Source organism: Camponotus vicinus, unplaced genomic scaffold (genome assembly GCF_025532165.1).
Source record: "Camponotus vicinus isolate PSW18456_S1 unplaced genomic scaffold, iyCamVici1.0 SCAF_13, whole genome shotgun sequence".
Lineage (NCBI taxonomy): Eukaryota > Metazoa > Arthropoda > Insecta > Hymenoptera > Formicidae > Camponotus > Camponotus vicinus.
In genome coordinates, this window is record NW_028141949.1 from 5,427,311 (window position 1) to 5,447,920 (window position 20,610).

General features: G+C 35.7%; 2 protein-coding genes across 11 annotated transcripts in view; one reads left to right on the forward strand and one right to left on the reverse strand.

Annotated features, from left to right (window-relative positions):
• The window catches only part of Vermilion (Tryptophan 2,3-dioxygenase vermilion), a 225,289-nt gene that overhangs the window by 121,504 nt on the left and 83,175 nt on the right, over nucleotides 1–20,610 (forward strand). The gene's annotated exons all lie outside the window — the stretch shown is intronic.
• Nucleotides 1–20,610, reverse strand: part of Mdr49 (Multi drug resistance 49) — a 53,005-nt gene that overhangs the window by 7,236 nt on the left and 25,159 nt on the right. For 6 of the 7 annotated variants that reach the window (XM_083087033.1, XM_083087032.1, XM_083087028.1 and 3 more), the window contains 8 exons: nucleotides 9,733–9,869; nucleotides 7,544–7,613; nucleotides 7,000–7,084; nucleotides 5,658–5,851; nucleotides 5,272–5,520; nucleotides 3,682–4,095; nucleotides 2,668–3,091; nucleotides 1,256–1,459 (listed from right to left, as the gene is read on the reverse strand). In XM_083087033.1, coding sequence (XP_082943159.1) covers nucleotides 1,256–1,459; nucleotides 2,668–3,091; nucleotides 3,682–4,095; nucleotides 5,272–5,520; nucleotides 5,658–5,851; nucleotides 7,000–7,084; nucleotides 7,544–7,613; nucleotides 9,733–9,847 — 1,755 coding nt within the window. In that variant the 5' untranslated portion in view covers nucleotides 9,848–9,869. The remainder of the gene's footprint in view (nucleotides 1–1,255; nucleotides 1,460–2,667; nucleotides 3,092–3,681; nucleotides 4,096–5,271; nucleotides 5,521–5,657; nucleotides 5,852–6,999; nucleotides 7,085–7,543; nucleotides 7,614–9,732; nucleotides 9,870–20,610) is intronic. The other variant, XM_083087035.1, reaches the window with a different exon arrangement.

Genomic DNA, 20,610 nt, shown 5'->3' on the forward strand with positions numbered 1-20,610 from the left:
CTCACGGGAGAGAATTATATTATTCGTTTAAATGTGAGGCAATACCGACCATCGGGCTGTCAATTGCTCGAGGGCAGTTTTCGAGCGATTTGCGGTTTGAAATAACCGTTATTTAATCAAAGGCAAAACAGCGTGTCACACCTGCGGTGCATATGGAACGCGCGGTTTAATAAATTCGCAAGCTGCAACATGCGTTCATTGATAACGACATTATCCGCGTTTCGAATCTACATATATAGCTGTATTTTTTTTAACAAAGAGGAAAAAAGATTATTTAGAAGAGACCAGGAAGTTTTTCTCATTAATCAGAAGAATTTTGCTTTTCGAGAACGATTAAATCGATTTATATCCGATGCAATTCAATGAAAATAATCCGAGTTTTATCGTAGATATTATCACGGCATAACACGTGGCCGCCGATCAATTATCACAATGATAAATTTACTCATCCCGCAGGCCTCATTTTTTACAACCGTATGCGGAAGGTACATGGTTAAATCGTAATGCGTGTGTGGATGTAAGCTCTAAATGCAAACGCGGCAGCGATCCAATGGAATCGTCGCGAGTATCGAATTCACCCACTGATAATCCGCTAATAAACGCCTAATCGTTGACATAGGCGTAATCTCGGATAATGTTATTTGCCCCGTGCACGGTTCAACACGCGTGTTTTATCGCCTGTTTGCGCGCGTACCACGCGAACTGCCAGGCACACCTGAGACTATTGTTAACACATTGCAACGCGCGCACGGTATCCGGTCCGGAAATTATTCTCGTAACTGGAAAATCATTTCGTCGGTCGTTATTTATCGTTTTATCTCGTTACATTTAATTACGCCCGGCAAATCTCGAAACTTACGCGTGCTCGAAAAGTTTCATCGAATAATGATATCGCGTAATCTCGCACAGTGACAATTATTCCTTCTGCAAATTATCAAAATTCCAAATAAGGGATTTAAGTATTACGCATGACTTTGGAAATTGTACTGTTACTTAAGTGCAAGAAATTGAGTGACAAATGTAACATAATCGAAATAAACGCGTTGAAAGATGATTTAGTGAAAGAATCAAACTAGAGCGAACAATATCTTCGTCAGGTTTTCAATCGAATGACGCCCCGACGTGTCTGCCGATTCTGTAACTTCCCGTTGAAACTGGGTGAATCAATCGAACTCGCGCGACTAAAAGGAAACTATAATTCCGGACAGGCAAAGGGCGCTTGGTTGGAATACGAGAAAAGCTCGGCGGCGCTCACCTCCGGCAGTTTGCTGATGAAGTCGTGAGCGTTCGCTTCCTTCGCAGCTTTGATCATCTCCTCTTCGGTAATGCTGTCATTTCCGTAACGGATATTTTCCCGTATCGTCGTGTCAAAGAGCACTGGCTCCTGACCAACCACGCCGATGTGCGAGCGCAACCATTGAACATTCAACGTTGACACGTCAGCTCCGTCCAGAAGCACCTGTGGAGAAAAATACGGAAAACTCTTGGAAATTGTCTCTCGCACATGTACAACACACACTCGCGTCCGCTGAAACGAAAATCGATAGTCGAATGACGACAGGAGGAGTCGCGTTTTTAATTATTATAATAAGAGAAGAATTTTTCCGAATTAATATGTCTTTATATATACACTTTTTTCTTTACTTCATTATTATTATTATTTTATATATTGTATTATTTTGTATCATTATTATTTTGTATCAGATCAGCATTTACATAATAATATAACAAGATAAAATAAAATTAATTATAGACATATCATGAAACCAATAAAGAAAGAAGAAATAAAAAAATTATTTAAAAATAGAGCCAGCTAAAAAATATATATTGCGAAAATGTAACAGGATAGTTTCTATTATATTATATTTTATCGTCGGCATTTTACTGTTAAACATAACTAAAAGTAATAATTCATATCGAATGCTAATCGAGTAGAGCGCGGTAAAGAGTCAAAACGTATAAAAAAAGGTTTATTACATGAATATATGTGTTCGCATTCGAATGTTTATTGTATCCGCAACTACTTTGCCGTCATAAAAATTGCGCTCGCGTTAACAATAAAATTGCTACGACACCCGTTCACTACACAACGTGCTCGACTTCGTTCGAGCGGCAATAATTTAGCGATATCCGATCTTTTCTAGCGTGAATACGGCGGTTTTTCATCGTGAAAATTTTATGTCCCGTTGTAAAAATATAAACAGGATAAGTGAACTGATATCGATAAGATGATGCTCAACGAAAACCTTCGATTCTCGATAATGGAAAATATAATACAGGGACGCGATTGCTTTAAACAATTATTTTCTCGATAACGGCAAGTAAATACATTGTGTCTCGCCATTTATTCAGACGTCACTGCAATTTTTCGAAGGATAAAAATATTCCCAGGACATTTATGAGACGCGCGATTATTAACTTTGTTCTCTAACAATAATAATATATCATGCGAACTGTATCACTATATTCTTAAAACGTTCATAAACGAGTTTAGAACAAGCCTTTTATAAAGAAGCAAAAAATACAATACAATATTGAAAATTCTGAAGTCTTTAAATTAATAGGTTTTGTTTGACGTTTCGCGCCTTGTCATATTATTGAAATGAATAATTCCAAATAATCTTTTTATCTCGACAAAAAACGATTTTATCTAATAAATTCACTGACCTGTCCACCTAGCGGATCGTAGAGACGTTGAATGAGTTGTAGACAAGTGGATTTACCGCATCCGGATCCGCCGACAAGTGCCACCGTTTCGCCGCGATTGACCTTCAGATTCAATCCCCGCAACACCTGAACGTCCTTCCGCGCCGGATAACGAAACTCGACGTCCTTGAATTCAATCTCGCCGTTGACGGACTCGAGTCGTCGGCCCTCCTTGCTCAGACTGTCGATCGTCGGCACGCGATCGAGTACTTGGAAGATCGCGGCCGCGGATCCCCTCGCCACCGCGAACGCCTCGAGATGCGGCGAGGTCAGGCCCATATTTTGCGCCCCGGAAAGTACGCCGAAGAACACGATTACCAATACCGCCGGCGTGTACTCCTTCACCTCCTTCGGGCGATCTTCCAAGATTAATTGCACACCGTACCTGTAGCAGAGAGACACTATTTTTTGCCGGAACGCGACACGTTCTCTAAAGCTAACATCTTTTTGTCGAATACTGTGTAAACAGAAACCGAGTGGTACTCTCAAACGTAAGTGCCCAATTATCCATCTCATGGTTTTTATACTTGAAAGAAGGGTAAAAGTTACTTTGCTCGTATTGTAAATAAGATAAAATATAAGCAAAGTAATTGTTTACGTTAGAAATATGTAATAATATTAGAATAATTAATTTTCACGCGTTTTTACTACAGCTTTTATTACGTGAAAACATTCGTTTTGTATTTTATCGCTAATTATTTGATTATTACACGGACGATATTTATCGATTTTATTTAAATTTAATTAAAAAAAAATAAAATTGCGGTGTATAATAACAGAGTAATAAATTTGCATTTCTAACTCCTAGTTTATATTGCGTGAAAATAGTTTAAAACTACACTAGAAAAATAAATTTTTTCAATTATGATACGTAGGATACTTAAATTAAATCTTTATAAAATGCGAGAAAATACATAAATATCTGGGAATAATAAATATCGCGGCGTTTTTCTGTCAAAATAAAGGGCATCTTACCAGAATGCCAACGCATAGCTGAGATATATGATGAGCCACATAACTCCGCCGCCGATTCCGGACCACATGCCTCTCTTAATGCCAGTTTTCTCCGCGGGCATCAGTTTCTCCTTGTACCTCTGTACCTCTTTCTCCTCGCCATTGAATGCTATGACGGTCCTTACGGCGCCGAGAACTTCCTCGGCGACGCTACCGGCTTGACCGTAGGCCGTCAGCTCCAAGGCCGATAGAGAACTTTGCACCTTGGCGACTACAGCGGTGGCAATTATTATGATTGGTGCGCAGCTCAGCACGACCAGGGTTAATTTCCAACCGTACACGAATGAGATGATGATGGAAGAAATGAACGAAGTCGTCAAATACGTGAAAATGCCAAGCTTCTCCCCTATTCCCTCCTTCATCTTGTCCAAGTCCCTGTCAAGAAGATGGATAACATTGGCTCGCACATATTCATTAACGCAATAATTAACTGAGATTATAAGCGCTCTGATACTTCGCGTAATCTCATTTTATCTCAAATGCAATGTCCTCTTTTACATTATTCATAGCGGATCATCACAATGACTCGGTTTTAAAATAACATATATTTAAAACTCGAACTTGTGGAATTTTTTGAATGAGATTAATTATCAGCGTTCGCCGTTATCTGCGTTATTTTTATTTCATATTTTTGCTATTCATATGTTGCAAGACTCGTTGAAATCCTTTCAACTATTACAGCTCGAGTGATATTACTGATAGCCAATCATTAGAAACAGTGGAAGAATTTTTACAAGATATGAAATATACGCGATATTGCTGCATCATGTTGATTATGTTGGTTTGCAAATGACGGTATATCGCAGCGCAATAAAACGTAATCTCTTATTAATTCTTTCTTATCTTTACAGACCGTGGAAAGACGCAAAGAATTATATTAACGAGATCGATTATCCTGAGATAAAAATTAAATCGTATCAGTTAACATCTTCGTGACTCACGCGACTAATAATTTTAATACGAGTACCTTGTCCAATTACTATACGATGTAATGTGAGCAAAAGCAGAGGCAGTGTGGGAACAGGCTTTTCGAGTTTCGCAAACGCCCACCTGTTGATGAACACACCGATTCTCGCCTCTTGAACTATGCTGTCCGCTTCCCCGACGTTTACATCGACGGTCTCGAAAATCGAAGGTATAACGCTACCCTTTGAGAGTGCACCGGCGCGTGAAGATACAGAATATTGTCCGCGTTGAAATTATTCCGCGGAAGCGAGAGATCATCAAAGTTGTCAATCTCTATGAAATCCTCACTTGAGATCGACGGTAGATGTATCTTTGAGATATTCGAAATAAAGGACTAACGAAAAATTTATATAGAGTTTTCGTACTCTTCTTTTTATAAGTAAATAAACAAACACATCAATTTTACTTTTGAATATCTCAAAGACTTCCACAGTTGATTAACATCTATCGATAGCATTAAAATTGCTTATCGCGGCGAATTTCGATCGAGACAAATTTACTCGAATTATCTCATTATCTCGCTCCCGAAATCGGGAGCTTTCATCTGCGATGCATCTACATAACGATAAAGGGAAGAAAACTCACTCGGTAATCCTGCTGGCGAAGTTGGTCGACGTGTTTGTGTCGTACCATGCCATATCCTGTCTAAGGACGGCTTTCAAGAACATCTTGCGCACTTTGGAGATTTGTCTCAAGGCGGCAATATTGAGTAAGTCGACCATCAATATGCCAAGGACGAATTGAATCGCCGATAATGCCGCGCAAGAGACGCCGTAAGCAATCGAATCGTCGTATAAAGCGTCCATCTTCTCCTCGTAACTTGCATTAGCTGGTCTGAAATGACGAAATAACACTTTATTTCCGCGATCAGAAACGAGACCTTATCTTAGGTTAATATAATGTATATATCTTTTTTCCTGCAGTGCCATATACGTATAATACTTGATCTAGAATGATTGAGTATTACTTACAAAATTTTCCCACCTCCGAACCATGGCATCATGAGGGTTGGTGAGGTCACATGATTCTCTGTATTACGATCTACTAGTAGGGTACTGAATTCACCATATTGAATCGTGGCAACTGGCACACACAGTCCTACTAAGCAGCCCAATATTAAGCCTAAGACGATCAGCGTCAACTCCCCGCATGTTGCAAATCGAAACTAAGTTTAAAACAATTAAAAGATGATTCATTTAGCATCGAATATGTAAATACTTTATAATTTATAAGTAGCACGATTATTTTATTTACATAGAAAATATTAAAATATTAGCAGAAGTATAAAAGAAATAATGTATTAGAGCAAGAAAATTGTTCTAAAGTTATATAAACACGTTTTTGTGAGGGATTCAGCTTGGTAAGTTTGCTCGTACTTGAATGATTCAGCAGCGCGAATTTGTGGCTTCCGAAAGATTTAACTTGCAAGATTAATTTACCTTACTAACAATGTGATTAACGAACGACCAACTACTCCTATCAAGAACGATCATAATTAACCGAAAAACGTATTTAAATTTGCAACGTTGTAAAAAATTCCATTCAAGCTAAATTTTTAAATGCAAAAGGATTCACGGTCTATTAAGATATAATGTAGAAAATTTTATAAATGTATCTCTCCCGTGATGAGCCATAAACTGTCATTTATCTTGTAGAAAATATCACTTTTAACAATTTCGTTGATGAATCACTCTAAAATGCGTGCTCCCGTTTCGTTTAAAGCGCAGTTCTGTAAAGAAAGCTTATATACTCTCTAAAAGTGAATCAGTGTATTATCACTGTAATCAATGCTGTACTTATAACTGCTTGTAATCAGTGAGTATTTATTGTTTTTTAGTGATAATACACTGATTCACGCTAGTGAAAGTAGTACATATACTACTTTCACTAGCGTGTATCAGTGTATTATCACTGAAAAACAGTAAATACTCACTGATTACAAGCAGTTATAAGTACAGCACTGATTACAGTGATAATACACTGATTCACTTTTAGAGAGTAGGATGTACCAAATTTTTCGCTTTTGCTTTTTATCCATTTCATTAAAATTTTAATTAATTTTTTTCTTAGGAGAAACGTGTTCTTTTAATGTTCTTAACATTCTTTACGATAAACATAAAAATTCGTTAAAGCGATTCTACATCTTCGACGAAGATTCTATAAACAAAAAGAAGAATGTATGCGAGGTTGAAGCATCCGTAATATTCTCGATTCCTCAGATACCGGCTTTTGCCGCGGGAACATTGCGGTTGCGAGATCTATCCGAGGATCTCTCATGCGTTATCTCATAAATTATTCGTAAGAAAAACTCACGAGTTTGTAGTAAGGCACGGGTGGCAGCGATGACTTCTGCGAGGTTGACTTATCCTCCTCCTTCGTTTCCGGTGGCACGAATTCCCTGCGAACACAAAGTCGATTGTCAATCGAGAGTTTTACGATCGAAGTTTGAGTGATTTTCGTTGTCTACAGACGAAGTAATAAAATTGAATTTTCACAAAGACGTGAAAATGTATTTTAAGCATCTACGTTGTGGTCGCAAGATTACGAACCATCATACTAGAGGATACTTCACGGAATCATGTGCGGTTACGGAAAGAATAGAGGCGTTAAACAAACGACGCGGTTACTTTTACGGAGTGATAAAAGGGACGAAGTTTCGATACCGAAAGCATCCTCGTAAAAGCATATCTGTCTTATATACGAAACTGTATATGATCTGTTAAATATTTATGCGAGTCTCCTCTGGCTGTATTAAGACGTTAATAAGCTGGCGAGCAACGATCCATTATCCAGCCTCTTTATTTATTTTTCTAGATATAAATATACACATCAGAATTTGTAACGAGCTTATTCGTACATTGCTTTGCCATTTTCTTGTAGCATATATTCGGCTTCATATTTATCCCTTTCCTTGTCTTGTTGTGTGTCTGAAATGAAATATATACACAACATACCATACACGTACAAAATTCTAACATCATTAAATGCAAGGCATGCTGGAAATAATCTATCTCTGTTACCATTGTTTATTATGTTTCATATTGAAATATAATAACATAATAACACATAATTAAAATGAATCTACGAAATATCTTTATTTATATTTTGTAATGATATAGCATGTATCGCATAGTTAAATTATCATACTTTCCACCAATGAATGATAAAGATATTATCACATATATTTCGTAATCGCATATGAGATTATAATCAATGCAACAGTAGATATCAATGATACTTTGAGAGAATCATCTTATTCGATAAATGGCCTAAAAAGACTGTCTTGGTTAAAAATCGTAAATCGAACGGAGGAACATTCGTAAATCAGCAATCTAAAGATCGACGAGAATGCAGGGAACTTCTAACCAGACGAGAGAGCGCAAAAAAGTAACCAGGATCTGTGAGAAGTTTCGACGTCGTCGTCGCAAAGCCCAGGAACTCGAAAAGCAGTCCTGGATGAGAGACTTTGGTAAAAGTCGACCGGCATCTCTCCGTGGGGGCTCCATTAGCGACGTAATTGCTGTTAGAAACTCCTCCGACAAATCTACGATCGGCGCGGAATATAGGAAGCTTTGCCACCTGAAGTAATAACAGTGCCGTAGCCACGCATGCTCGATAGACGCAAGATTGAAGAGATAAGTAATCAGCGTAAATTTTCGCGCAAAATTCATCAAGGATAATCCTATGGTTTATCGAATATTAAACTGTGAAAAATGGAATTTTATGAAAATAATCAGAAATAAATTAGTAGCAATGTCACTTTAGAAAATATAATACATGATCAGATGATTCTTATTATGTTTCTTATGCCTTTCTCTTTTTTTAAAGAAATATGTATATTCTTTTAGAAATATTTACCGAGTTCCTTTCGCGGACTAATAAACGATATTAATATTTACATTAAAATAATACATCGTCTTTTAATCACGATTGTAATTCGAAAATTCGCATACGGCACTGGTAACCCCTATATACTTTACAAGACCTGTGTAACCGATCGCCCCTCAAGAAAACTTTCTTAGTCGCAGCTCTTGTGGAAGTAACTAAAACGAGTAGCAGTCTCTGCTTGAAATTTCAAGTGAGACATTTAGTACCTCTTAATACATTCTCGTCACAAGTTGTAAGTTAATTGAATAATTCGTTGCCCACTTTTATCGTGTAACTCAAATGAAATCCATTGAACTTGCGCTTATTATTAGTTTATTCGCTTAAAAGTAGCTGGTAAAATAGTTGTTATCAATATAAACTTTATTTACAATGCTTGATTTTAAAATAATATGAGGTTCTCTATTTACACATTGGTCGCGAAAGATACGTGATATATGCGAAAGAATAAATTTAATAACGCTTTATTACATTATTCTTGATATGGTGGAAAGTATAATAATCGACTACATGCAATAATGTATATATATAATGTACATATATTTTATACGAGAACGTGATTTTTTATAATTATTTATAATAATATTTTATAATAACTTTTTACTTTAATTTGAAATTTTTTTACATCTTATATCAAAAACAATTCGTTCTTATCCAGCAATAATTATTCATTGTCAATTCACATGCTCGTAATCTGATACATATATCTTACATTCCTATCAAGGAATGATCGATTTGCGTTGATTACATGTAATACTGCACGTGATTGTTGCGATCATTTTGCGGTTGTTACATATATGTATACATGATGATGACTAAATTGTTCTGCACCGATGCTGATTGGTAATCATAATCGCTCAAATTGAAGAAAATGAAACGATATATGCGAGCTCGTAAAAACATTAAAGCCAACAAAGCACACAGCATTAACAATGAATCTTAAGCAATTCGAGTCAATCAAGTTGTTCGAGCTTGATTAAATCGTACATCGCATGAGTGGAATTATGAGTAATATTTTATCGAAATTTTAAAAAAGACCGCTGTGTTTTCACAAATTCAATTGTATAATCTATTGTACCTTAATTCCACGTCGAATAACGCAATAAAATTCTCAATTTTTAAACAAGTAAACGCAATCATTCTAATGATATCAATACTTACATCTCGAAAGGATCTTTTCCGGACGGGGAGAGTGATTTGATCTGAGCGTCTCCATTTGAATATCTAATGAGCCCTCGCGAGGGTTTGCGGATAACGGATAAATTCGCTGCGTCATCGTGCATTCTCAATTAAAAACTCTGTAATCATAAATAAAAAAAAGATAATAAATTAAACAATGATTGAAGCTTATAATTTAATTAAATAAAATGATAATTAATTTTTAATTTATTTGCTTTTTCACATTTTTATTTTTTCACATTTGCTTTCTGCATTTCGCGTCATCGCTTTATCTTGTGTCATATAAATTTCGCAGAGCAACAAGCCAAAGACAAAAATTCTCGTCATTGCAATATCGGACTTGGGAATGAGCAATTCACTCGAATTGAGTGCGTTTCACGCAGTTAGTCATGTTGCGACACAAATAGCGCCCTTATTTACTCTCGCCATTATCTACTATATCATATGTTTGCGCGTCGAAATACTCAATCTAAACAATGATTAGACACGTGGTAGTCGCGTTAATTAATCGATCGGTCGCTATAAGCTATATTAATATCAACGGCAGCAGCGAGTTCACTCTACGCTCTGGCCTATTAACGGGATATCTCGTTCACCTCGTCCGTTTCGCGAGCGCCCATAAAGGGAAACGTCGATTTGCCTCTTCGATACGTCGAATAAAACGAAACTTTATCCAGCCCGTCGCGACGGATCGACGACTTTTCCGATATGCAAATGCGATATCGGGTACCTTGACGTTAAGAGGTTGATGCAATCGGCGGCTACGGAGAAAGGGGATCGGTCAGGAACGACGTTAAAACTCGCCCGGTCGATGCTTTTAAGAACGTGCGATGAAAAGCGCAAGCGAACAAGACTTCGTTAGGCCAGTGAAAAAAGTACTGACGAGGGGCGTTTCATGTGACTGCCCGATCCAGCCGACGGTGGATGCTGCGTTTGATTACGAAAAGCGTACGAGTGTACGAAACGCGCGATTGCAGATTTTCCCGTATCAATCCTCTCGAGTGCGCGGATAAGTTCTTGGAAATTAAATTGTTCCCTCCCTTATTTCTTTGCATCATCAAATGTAGAAAAATTATTCAGACTTTGCTCCCTCTCGATAGATTACTCTGTACAATTCTGATATTTAGTTTGTAAATTACGTGGTGGAGTAGAACTTTGTTATCTTTGCTATTCAAAAGTAGAACAACGTAAGAGCCCGTGTAATTATAACAGCTCATTCAATTATGTAACTTCCGTTATCGTGACTACTTATCTCCATTTAATCTCCAATTAATCTTTTTATCACTTTGTCAAGTTTCATAAACTATACCACACCGGATCGAATCGATAAAGTCTGAAGCTCTCTCCGCATCTTAGTCATATTAGATGTAATACTCGTCATTAAAACTTGATTAATATCGTATTTATTAATTGCAATTCGCTCCAGTATCACGTACGATGAAATATGAATGAGAATTATTGAACGCTGCTTGAAAATTAAGCCTCAAATTTGCCGTGGCTAAAGAGAAGCTTTGTCTCGAGTTCCTTGACCGAACTCTCTCTCATCTCTCATTAAATACCCTTGATGTTTTGATATCAAAACGTCAAGGGTATTTAAATGCTCGAAACAGTTTCAGATTATCCTATTTCACGATATGATTTCCCGATTTCATTTGTGTCTCCCAACCTTCAATAAATTGTCTACGCTCGCGACTCGCCTTCTAACAAGCAAAGTCTCTTTTTTCCACCGTTGAATCTGACACACGAAGGAGTTTATAAAATTTTCCCCTCGTTCCGGTTGATCTAACACGATCGACCTATTGGCTTCGGCAAATAAATTGTCCTCCCTCGTGTGTGTCTGTGAGTGTGAGTGCAATCCACCTTCCTTTCGTTCCTGCCTTACTCTGAAACCATTGCAATTCCTTCGGAAATCTTTAAGTATCGCGCAAAATCAATAGTGTGTACCTTGCAATTCTTACTCGTGCAAGATACACATTCATAGATATATTTCTCCCTTTCTCTTTCTTTTCTCTCGAATCAAAATAAAATAAAAAAAAATTATATGAAGTGATAAAATAAAAAGATATCGATAAATGCAAATTGCAGTTGATTCGCACGAATCCTCGAGTTCACGAATGTGGCTTTCTATCCGCGCGATTTTAACTTTCTCGGGCTCCTTTCAGGACTCATAAATCATCGATGTGATCAAATCGGAAGTCGGACGGAAATAGCTGTCACCGAGATAGCAAGACGCATTTGCCGCATTTCATCGGGCCGCGATATAGCGTACACAATACAACCCATTAATGACATAAAGGATATTGTCGAGGAGAAGAATGGACCGCGAGGGTATTCTCGGAATAAAGAAGTTTGCGCGCGCGAGCTGCTAAGGCCGCTTTCATAATGTCGCTTGACTTTTCCAATATACCTATATAATGTCGTTAGAACGTCGGAATCGCAAAGTAGAGGAGTCCAACAAACACGGAGACGCGCACAATCTGCTTTCATCGAGCTTTCTCGAGCGCGCGCGCGCTTCGTCGCGTCGCTGAAAAATCGCGGCTAATTGAAAAAATTGCCAAAGTTGCGGAAACTTTCGGAACGGTAGTCGTCGCCTCCGGGTGGTGCCCATCTTTCGCGCTCGCGAAACTCTATTAAGCTCGAAAACTAATTTCCCAACCGACCTCCAGCGGGGCGGAGGTCTCGTAATCCTCGGTGGTCTGCGGCTCTCGAGACACGTGTCCGGGGAATCGGCGATTTATTATTTTACGGAGTTGCAGATGATCTGTATTAATTTTTGTTACAAAAATTAATTTTCCTCGAAGACTGCAGAAAATAAAAAAAAATAATGGATCTTGCGAAAGACACGTCCAAAATTAATATTTGGTTAAGTTATTATTACGATGAAATATCTCACACATTACAAAGTAAATTCAAGAGTTGTGGAGAACAGCAATATATATTTTAGTGAATATTTTATTTTTATTTTAATTATTTATTCGCAGACATTTTTAATTATTCATTCGCAGACTTCAATTAGTTAAACGAGCTTGTTATTTGCAATATCGTCCGACGAGTTCTATCTATATGAAAGATATCGTGAAAGATACCTCTATATTTCTTGATATTTCTCGTTGCACTTTTGCAAAAAAACGAAGCTGAATATCGGGAAATACAAATACGAATCGCGATGTTTCCTTATTCGTGGAAATAAAAATCCGTCTTCGCCGTGTACTCTTGCTAGTCTCAATGTAATTAACACGACGTTCCGTACCTCCCGCTGCTTTGTGAGCCTCGGGGTTCGTTAAGCTCGGCAAATTAATTTCCATCGTATTTTCAAATCCCCGACTGCAATTCTTGCGGTCTGCTCGCGCGAATGCGAATGCGAATGCGCACGTTGCCGGGCTTGCAGCGATTCACGACCGCGGTTCCGCATCCGTTTCGTCGGACGATACCCCTTTCTCAAATGGAAAATGATGCCGCGGAGGCGAAAAGTAACGGGCGTTGAAAGTGCGAAGTCGCGCGAAGGAAAAGCGCGACATACTTATTCGGTTCGCGTATTTTACGCGCTTCTCTTCCGGCAAGGAATAAATTAAATGTAACAAATCGAAGAAAACATTCTTGTGCAATGTGACTTTTGCAAAATAAGATCGTGTGAATAGCACAAATGCGGGACCCAACGTTCTTCCCACTCTTTCCGATTAGATTTCTTTAGACCGTTCACCCACGTTCCTCGGTCAATTTAAATTTTTCTTAACGAAAAAGTTTACGAAACGTCATAGTTTGTTGCAATTATTTAATCCTTAATGTTGGATATTTTAAGAATTAAACGATAAATCTCAAACTTCTTTTGAAGTGAAAAGAAAATTCATATGTAAATGAACGATATATTATCTCTGATAACTGTGTCGCGGGGGACTCAGTTATCAGAAATGTTCATCCGGCACTAGTCGTTTTCTAAGTAATAATCAGATAGTAGCGATCGATTAAACAAGATAAGATTAGACTCCATTTTCCTCCGCGTCGTAAATGAAACATAATTATGAATCGAATTATAAGTCGAATTATCGTCGTTGAACTAAAGTTTCAATGTGAAAAGCAATAAAACTTACGACTAATCGATGAGCTGATAACAATGCTGATATATAACTTTCGTTGTAAAATTTTTAAGACGGATACAGCAGCCGAATTATATCTCTGAAGTTTTTTTTACTATAATATCTCCTCGCAACGGTACTAATGTTGCAACACGCGAAAGCCAAAAGAAGATCGATGGCTCCGCAATACATCATGTCAGAAATTAATTCAAGATTTGATATCCTCCACAGACACGAACTTCCGCGAGTGAGCAAAAAAGAAGGCTCTGGACGAACTTCGTTAACTAATGTCGAGGCGTGACAGAAAGTTGCGACTTTTTTCCGTAGCAGCGAAAAAGTAATACCCGGCAAATCGATTGGTGCGAATGACGCAACAGACTTCCCGCTGTCGGACACGAAATTGGGCGGGTCGCTAAATACACAGGAGATAATGATTAATTTTCTAACTTAATTCGCTAACTTAAGCTCTCTCTCTCTCTAATTACGTAAACAGAAGACTAATTAGATTTTCATCGAAGCCAATCATAATTTTACTGCGTTTATACATCATAACTCTACCTTAATAATTATTCGAAGTACCGAAATAACTTCCTCGAAAACTTTTATATCTTACTTTTTATATCTTACTTTTCCCTATTTTTCCCTCTCTTTTTCGGAATATATGTCAAGGCGAGACGCGCCGCAAAGTTTAGTATTTCGAAATAATGAGATAAAACGGGGTGGGAAATTTGGTTTGTGCGGAGGCAACGCTCTTTCAGAAGCTAATCGATTCGTGGCCACTGTGGGGCCATTTCGCAGGATCATCCCTACTAAGGCGAGGTTTTATCCACTGGGATTCGCCGAGTATCTCGATGTAACCTGCGAAAGGAACAACTGACTTTACCCCAGGAGACATCGCGCCTCGAAAATACGATGGAGAAAAGTCGTAGAACGAGTTCTCTCAGTAGTTTTAACGCGTACAGGTCAGCCGTTGGATGCGGGAGCAGAGTGAATTCTGCGAAAATCGATGAAAATAATGAGATATTCGAGACGTACCGTCCGTTTATCCTATCTGATCATAGTTATCTCGGATAGCACAATTGCAACGTAAATATTTGTCACGTTTGTCCGCAAAGTTAATATATACTTACAAACTTGCGTAAAGTTTTCATGTAAATCTTATAATATTCATTTAATTCGATGCAATAAAAATAGATGATAGCAACCTTTAAATTATAGAACATAAATAAATCTAGAAATGTGACGAATTAATTAAACGAGATGAAGAATAAAAGTAATAACGTGATTATAATTTGCATGTTTCGTTCAACTTTTAACGGGAATTAAATGTTAATAATTTAACCTGCGACGATAGCAATCGGTATTGAAATTAAAGCGCTCGCTTAATGAAGAGGATTAAAGCGTACAGTATCTCGGTAACAAAGCTCAAAATCCTCATCCCAACACTCGCAACTAAGTATCCTTGACTTGTCGACCGTTCAAGTTACGAGAGTTTCTAGTTTAATACTGTTACAAGAATCAACGCGAAACAGATGTGTCCGCAGAAATCTTCTCCATTTCACGCTATTAGTCTGAACGTTATCTTTACAGAGCATCTAACATCGAATTTCCTCCAGTAATTCCAGCAAAGCGACTATGCAAAAGACATTATAAAGAGATTGAGAGAGAGAGAGAGAGAGAGAGAGAGGGAGAGATCGAATTGCATATATATTGTAATAAAAATAAATTGTTATACATGAAAAATAAAATATAATTAAAAAGAGAAAATAATAGCAATATAAAAATAGCTTTTAATTTAAAAAAGTGAATTCTTTTCCTTATAACAAGAAAGGTGATTTTTTTACGACAATTAGAAGAATGTTGAGTATATATTTATTTATAGTGTTATGTTTTTGATGAGTCATTTTGATTCTTTTGATGGATATCTTAATGAGCGGAATTTTGTGTAGATTTCTTACTACTAGATATGAAACGTTGTTATAAGATTGCATCATTATTTACATGGGCTGATATCAATTGAAATATTTATATAATGGAGAAAATCAATCGTGTGAATTGATTTGCTTATCGAGATCATCATATTGTTAGATAGATGCTCGAAACGATGTGTCTTCTTTTCCTAGAACTTTTAATAAATTTATTAGAATATTTTTCTTTTTATTTGAAATCTCTCGTAACGAAGAAAAAAGCTTCTACAATTATATAAAATTTACATTCCACTTAGTATTGAAATTTAAAAAATTATAAATCGGAAGAAACTGATATCTCACGCACAAATTCTTGAATTATCATAATAAGCAAGTATAAACTGATTGCTAATAATAAACTGGGGAAATACTGTGTCAATAATTTTGAAAATCATTCTCAGTATGATTCCATTTTATCTTTCGTTATCAAAATCTTGAGCATTAAAATCTTAATCATCACTTGATTTTCATAATTAAAAATAAACATGGTATACTGCATTGATTGATGCAGTTGTTTTGTTAAAAATGGAATCAATTCTTAAAAATAATCAAATAATCTCGAATTATCGAATTAATATATATTTATAAATTATTAATAAATTATAAATAATTTATCAGAAACTTTTTTTGAACGGTAAATATTACCGCCAAAAAAGTTTTCGATTGTGTAATATTTACAGAGTTGTGAACGTAAAATAAGGATGGATTTATGACAGAAAGTAGATATAAGTGTTTTGTTTCTAAAATATTTGTAGATTTAACATATTTATGAACGCATTTTCATAAATAAAAAGAGATAATGCGTGTATAATATGAGAGAATATTCTGCAAAAATACATTGTCGAAATTGATGTCCGTGAATTTTCGTCATAATTGCTCATATATTATACAATTGAAACATTTCAAACTAGATAATTATGGTTCAAAGTACGCCTGCGATTAAAATAATAACGGAATTATTACAGCAGATACTGCTTAAAAATTTGATTAATGTATATATGTATATTAATGTGTATTAATGTATACATGAGGTTGATATATATTGTAGGCTTTTTATAAAATTAATTTTGTTGTAAAAAGAAGTTTTTTTTATATTTTAGTTATATGTCTCTTTAAGAAAATTAGATTTTTTTGCAAAAAGATTGAATTTTATACAAGAGAACCTACGAGAGAAATACGAGAGAAAGAGAAAATTTGTACATTACTTAATCCTTTTCCATTTAGAACTAGAAACTTTTGCTTAGACTTAGAAAAAATCAAATTATTAGACACTATATATATATATATATATATATATATATATATATATAAATAGAATTGAATTTTTATGATGATAATTGATGATTATTTATGATTATTATTTATATCTTTCAAAGTAAAAAATCACACCATTTATTTTTATCCAATACGAATTTGTGTAAACCGACTTTATAGAAAAAAATATCATGATGAAATTAATTTATCAATTTATAAAAGCATGCGTTTGATAACGCTTGCACACTATGATGCTATGTAACTGCCTCTTGACAACATTTCACAATCAACTATCACAGTCGATGATGTTGCTATTTGTACTTATCGTAAATATTTGACATATTTTAAAGCATTCATGAATACAATCTGATATGCCAAATCTCGCAAAAATCACGAGAAGCATGACTTTTTTTTATGTAATATACGTTGCGCATACATGTGCAATATTAACAATTCTTTAAAATTATTATCTTATCTTTAACATCGTAAAAACAAACGTTTGAGATATGAAAACTTTTATATATATAAATATGAAATTCTTCGGTGAATCAATATGATGATATCAATACATGATTAATATATTATCGAATTTTATATCATTAACTCATATGTCTGCACAAACTAAGGAACACTGTCAAAAAAACAAAAGCGTAATACAAATAAGAAAGAGTAAAATGAAAGATGTTTCAGTAAAAAATTGATTATACATATTATATTCTAGTATGTCATCTGATTGCATTAGTTAGAATTAAAACTAAAAGAATGCATTTTATTGATTAACTTATTCTAACTTTATAACGCTCGAGCCAATTTAGAATAATTTCAAGAGGTCAAAAACACCCTATATGAAATAAGAATGTCTATTGATTTCTTATCACCGGATTTATATTTTCAACGGATATTTATCGAAAATTATTTTAAAACTAAATCTTTTTTTTTACATATATGTCAAACATATAATTTTGATAATTTTTAACACTGCTTTCATGATAAAAAAAATCTTAAAAATCGGACTTTTTAAGTGATAGATGTATGAAATAAAAATCCATATTCCAGAATTTTTGTGTATCGAATTATATTCGGAAATGTATTGCAATATTGTTTGTAATATTTTTGTAATCGGCTTAAAGCTTGGAGGGGGACTTGTCCCAAAACGCACACGATAAATCGATGAACTATCGATGAGTTTATTTTTGGAAACCAACTGATCTTTTCCTTCTGAAATTTATTTCTGATACAAAAAACGAGAAGAAGGCGGGTGAATGTTGTCAAACGAATTCAATTGAAAACTTTGTCGAAAAACTTGGCAACGATGCTCAAAAGATGGTGGGTTTCTTCATCGAGAAAGCAGCGCGGTAAAAATAGATCGATTCGGGTCGTCTGGCAAGACTTTATTGCGACGAGAGATGAAAGAAAATTATCCTCGGAGTCGTTCAAATAATCGCGAAAATTCATAATTTACATCTGCAATATATCGGGTATAAAAAGACGATGGTAGCAATTATAAGCATAATCTTTAGTAACGATCTTGGATCGTTTGCAACGAATTTGCAAGCGAGAGCATTTGATATCAACTGCTCTCGATCAACGATAACGTAGCCCTTGATTTTACGCGAAGCGTTCCAATTCGACATAATTTATATGCTACGCACACGCGGTGAACGCACTGCGAGTGATATCAAAGGTAACTGATTTAACGTGACTACAGATTATAGCCTGTAGGCAGACACATTGGATCTTTGATGCTGCTCTCGATTTCCTATTACATCTACTCCTGTTGCGTGTACAATCTTGTTTGCTCACGTAATGCATCCTAACCCATAATTATAAAGCGTATAAAGTGTTCAAAATATCTCAAATGATAAGGAAATTATAATTTCCTATCGGGGTACTTAAATTTTTAAATTGAAGAACAGATTAATCATCCGCGCATCCGATAAATATAATACGAGATAAAAGGAGGAAACATGAATACATCAAGCCACTATTAATGGGTTCATTAATTGATGAAGCAAAAAAATTAAACAATCGAGAGTTGTATAACTTACAGTATTATTCTATGAAATTAATGATGTGATAATTTAATGGACGCGTTAGAAGTAGACCGGAACGATCGAAATAATGAATCGAGAATCAATCAATATTAGAGATATCGCGCATCAAATATATGAAATCTTCATTTTTCTTTTATGACAGTTATTTTGATTGCGCGATTTCGAATCAATCTTGGCAAAGCATTGTGATCGTCCGATGCAAGTATCAGCGATAATGACGGGATTTAGATTCGATCACGTTCGATACAAATGATCTCTCTGACGATCCATTCAAGTCCCTTCGAATGAACAAGCGAACAAGCTCATCCATCCCAGAGACGACCTTCTCGTTCGTATTCGTCACGGTATTTCGGACGAATCTCGTTTTCTTCCAGGTGGATCTCGAAAATATTTTGATATTGACTACCGACTGCTGATCCAATTTGCCTTTCGGCTCGATCTAATCAACGCGAATATCCTCGGCGATATCCCTAATGGTCTGCGACGAGTAGGAGAAAACTCACCTTCTCTTCTCTATTGCTTCCAATCGATATCTCAAATATATCTGATGAGTTTTGGCTGGATCCCGTCATAAGTGTCCCTCGCAATCACAACACCTGTCTGTGTCACTTTGGTCCCTCGAAGATACGTGCGCTGTCTTCGTTTAATCCTTACACTTCCGAATGTATTAAATGGCACATACACACGATTCGATCGGAAAGGGATATACCTGAATTACCGCGAAATATAGAATACGAAATATAATGTAGGTGCACAGCACTGTTTTCACTAGACAAAACACGACGAGCTTGAGAAAGAAACGTCACGAGGAAATATTACGATCCGTTCAATTGATATAGTCACGAATCACTAAGTATCGTTTAAAGACGCTTGTCTTTTATAGGCGCGTGAAATGCTTAGATAAGATGAGACGTGAATTGATTGATACAGGTTGCGATTGCTTGGGGAAAACGAAGTTTTCCTGTCGCAAGCAGGTGACGATGAATATTTTACTAATCATGCGTCATATAATGAAAAATTCACACAGGATCCCAATTTGCGGTTTTGCGACAATGAATGCGCAAAATTAAACGATTGAGATTACCTTATTTTGAAGGAAAGATGCATCTTTTCTATTAATAAAACACAGTATAGAGATTTCCAAATCAGAAAAATATTATGATACACGAATTATTTCTTTAGAAAATACAAGCTGTATTCTTAGATGATTTTTACAAAATTCATATACATAATCCTTACATAATTTCATAAACATTCTTTTTAAATATTGATTATATTTTGTTGTTGTACTCTAACAAAGAAAGAATCGAAAGTTTCTTCCAATTTTGATGAACTTGGAGATAAATATATATAAAAAAATTTATTATATAAATATATTTCAAATACTCTAATATATTTTTACATGTAAAATGAAATATCCACAATATGCTTTTTCTGTCACTCTTATATTAATGATTATTAATAGTAAAAGATAATTCTTCAATTTGAAATTCAATCAAAAGTGCTGAAGAA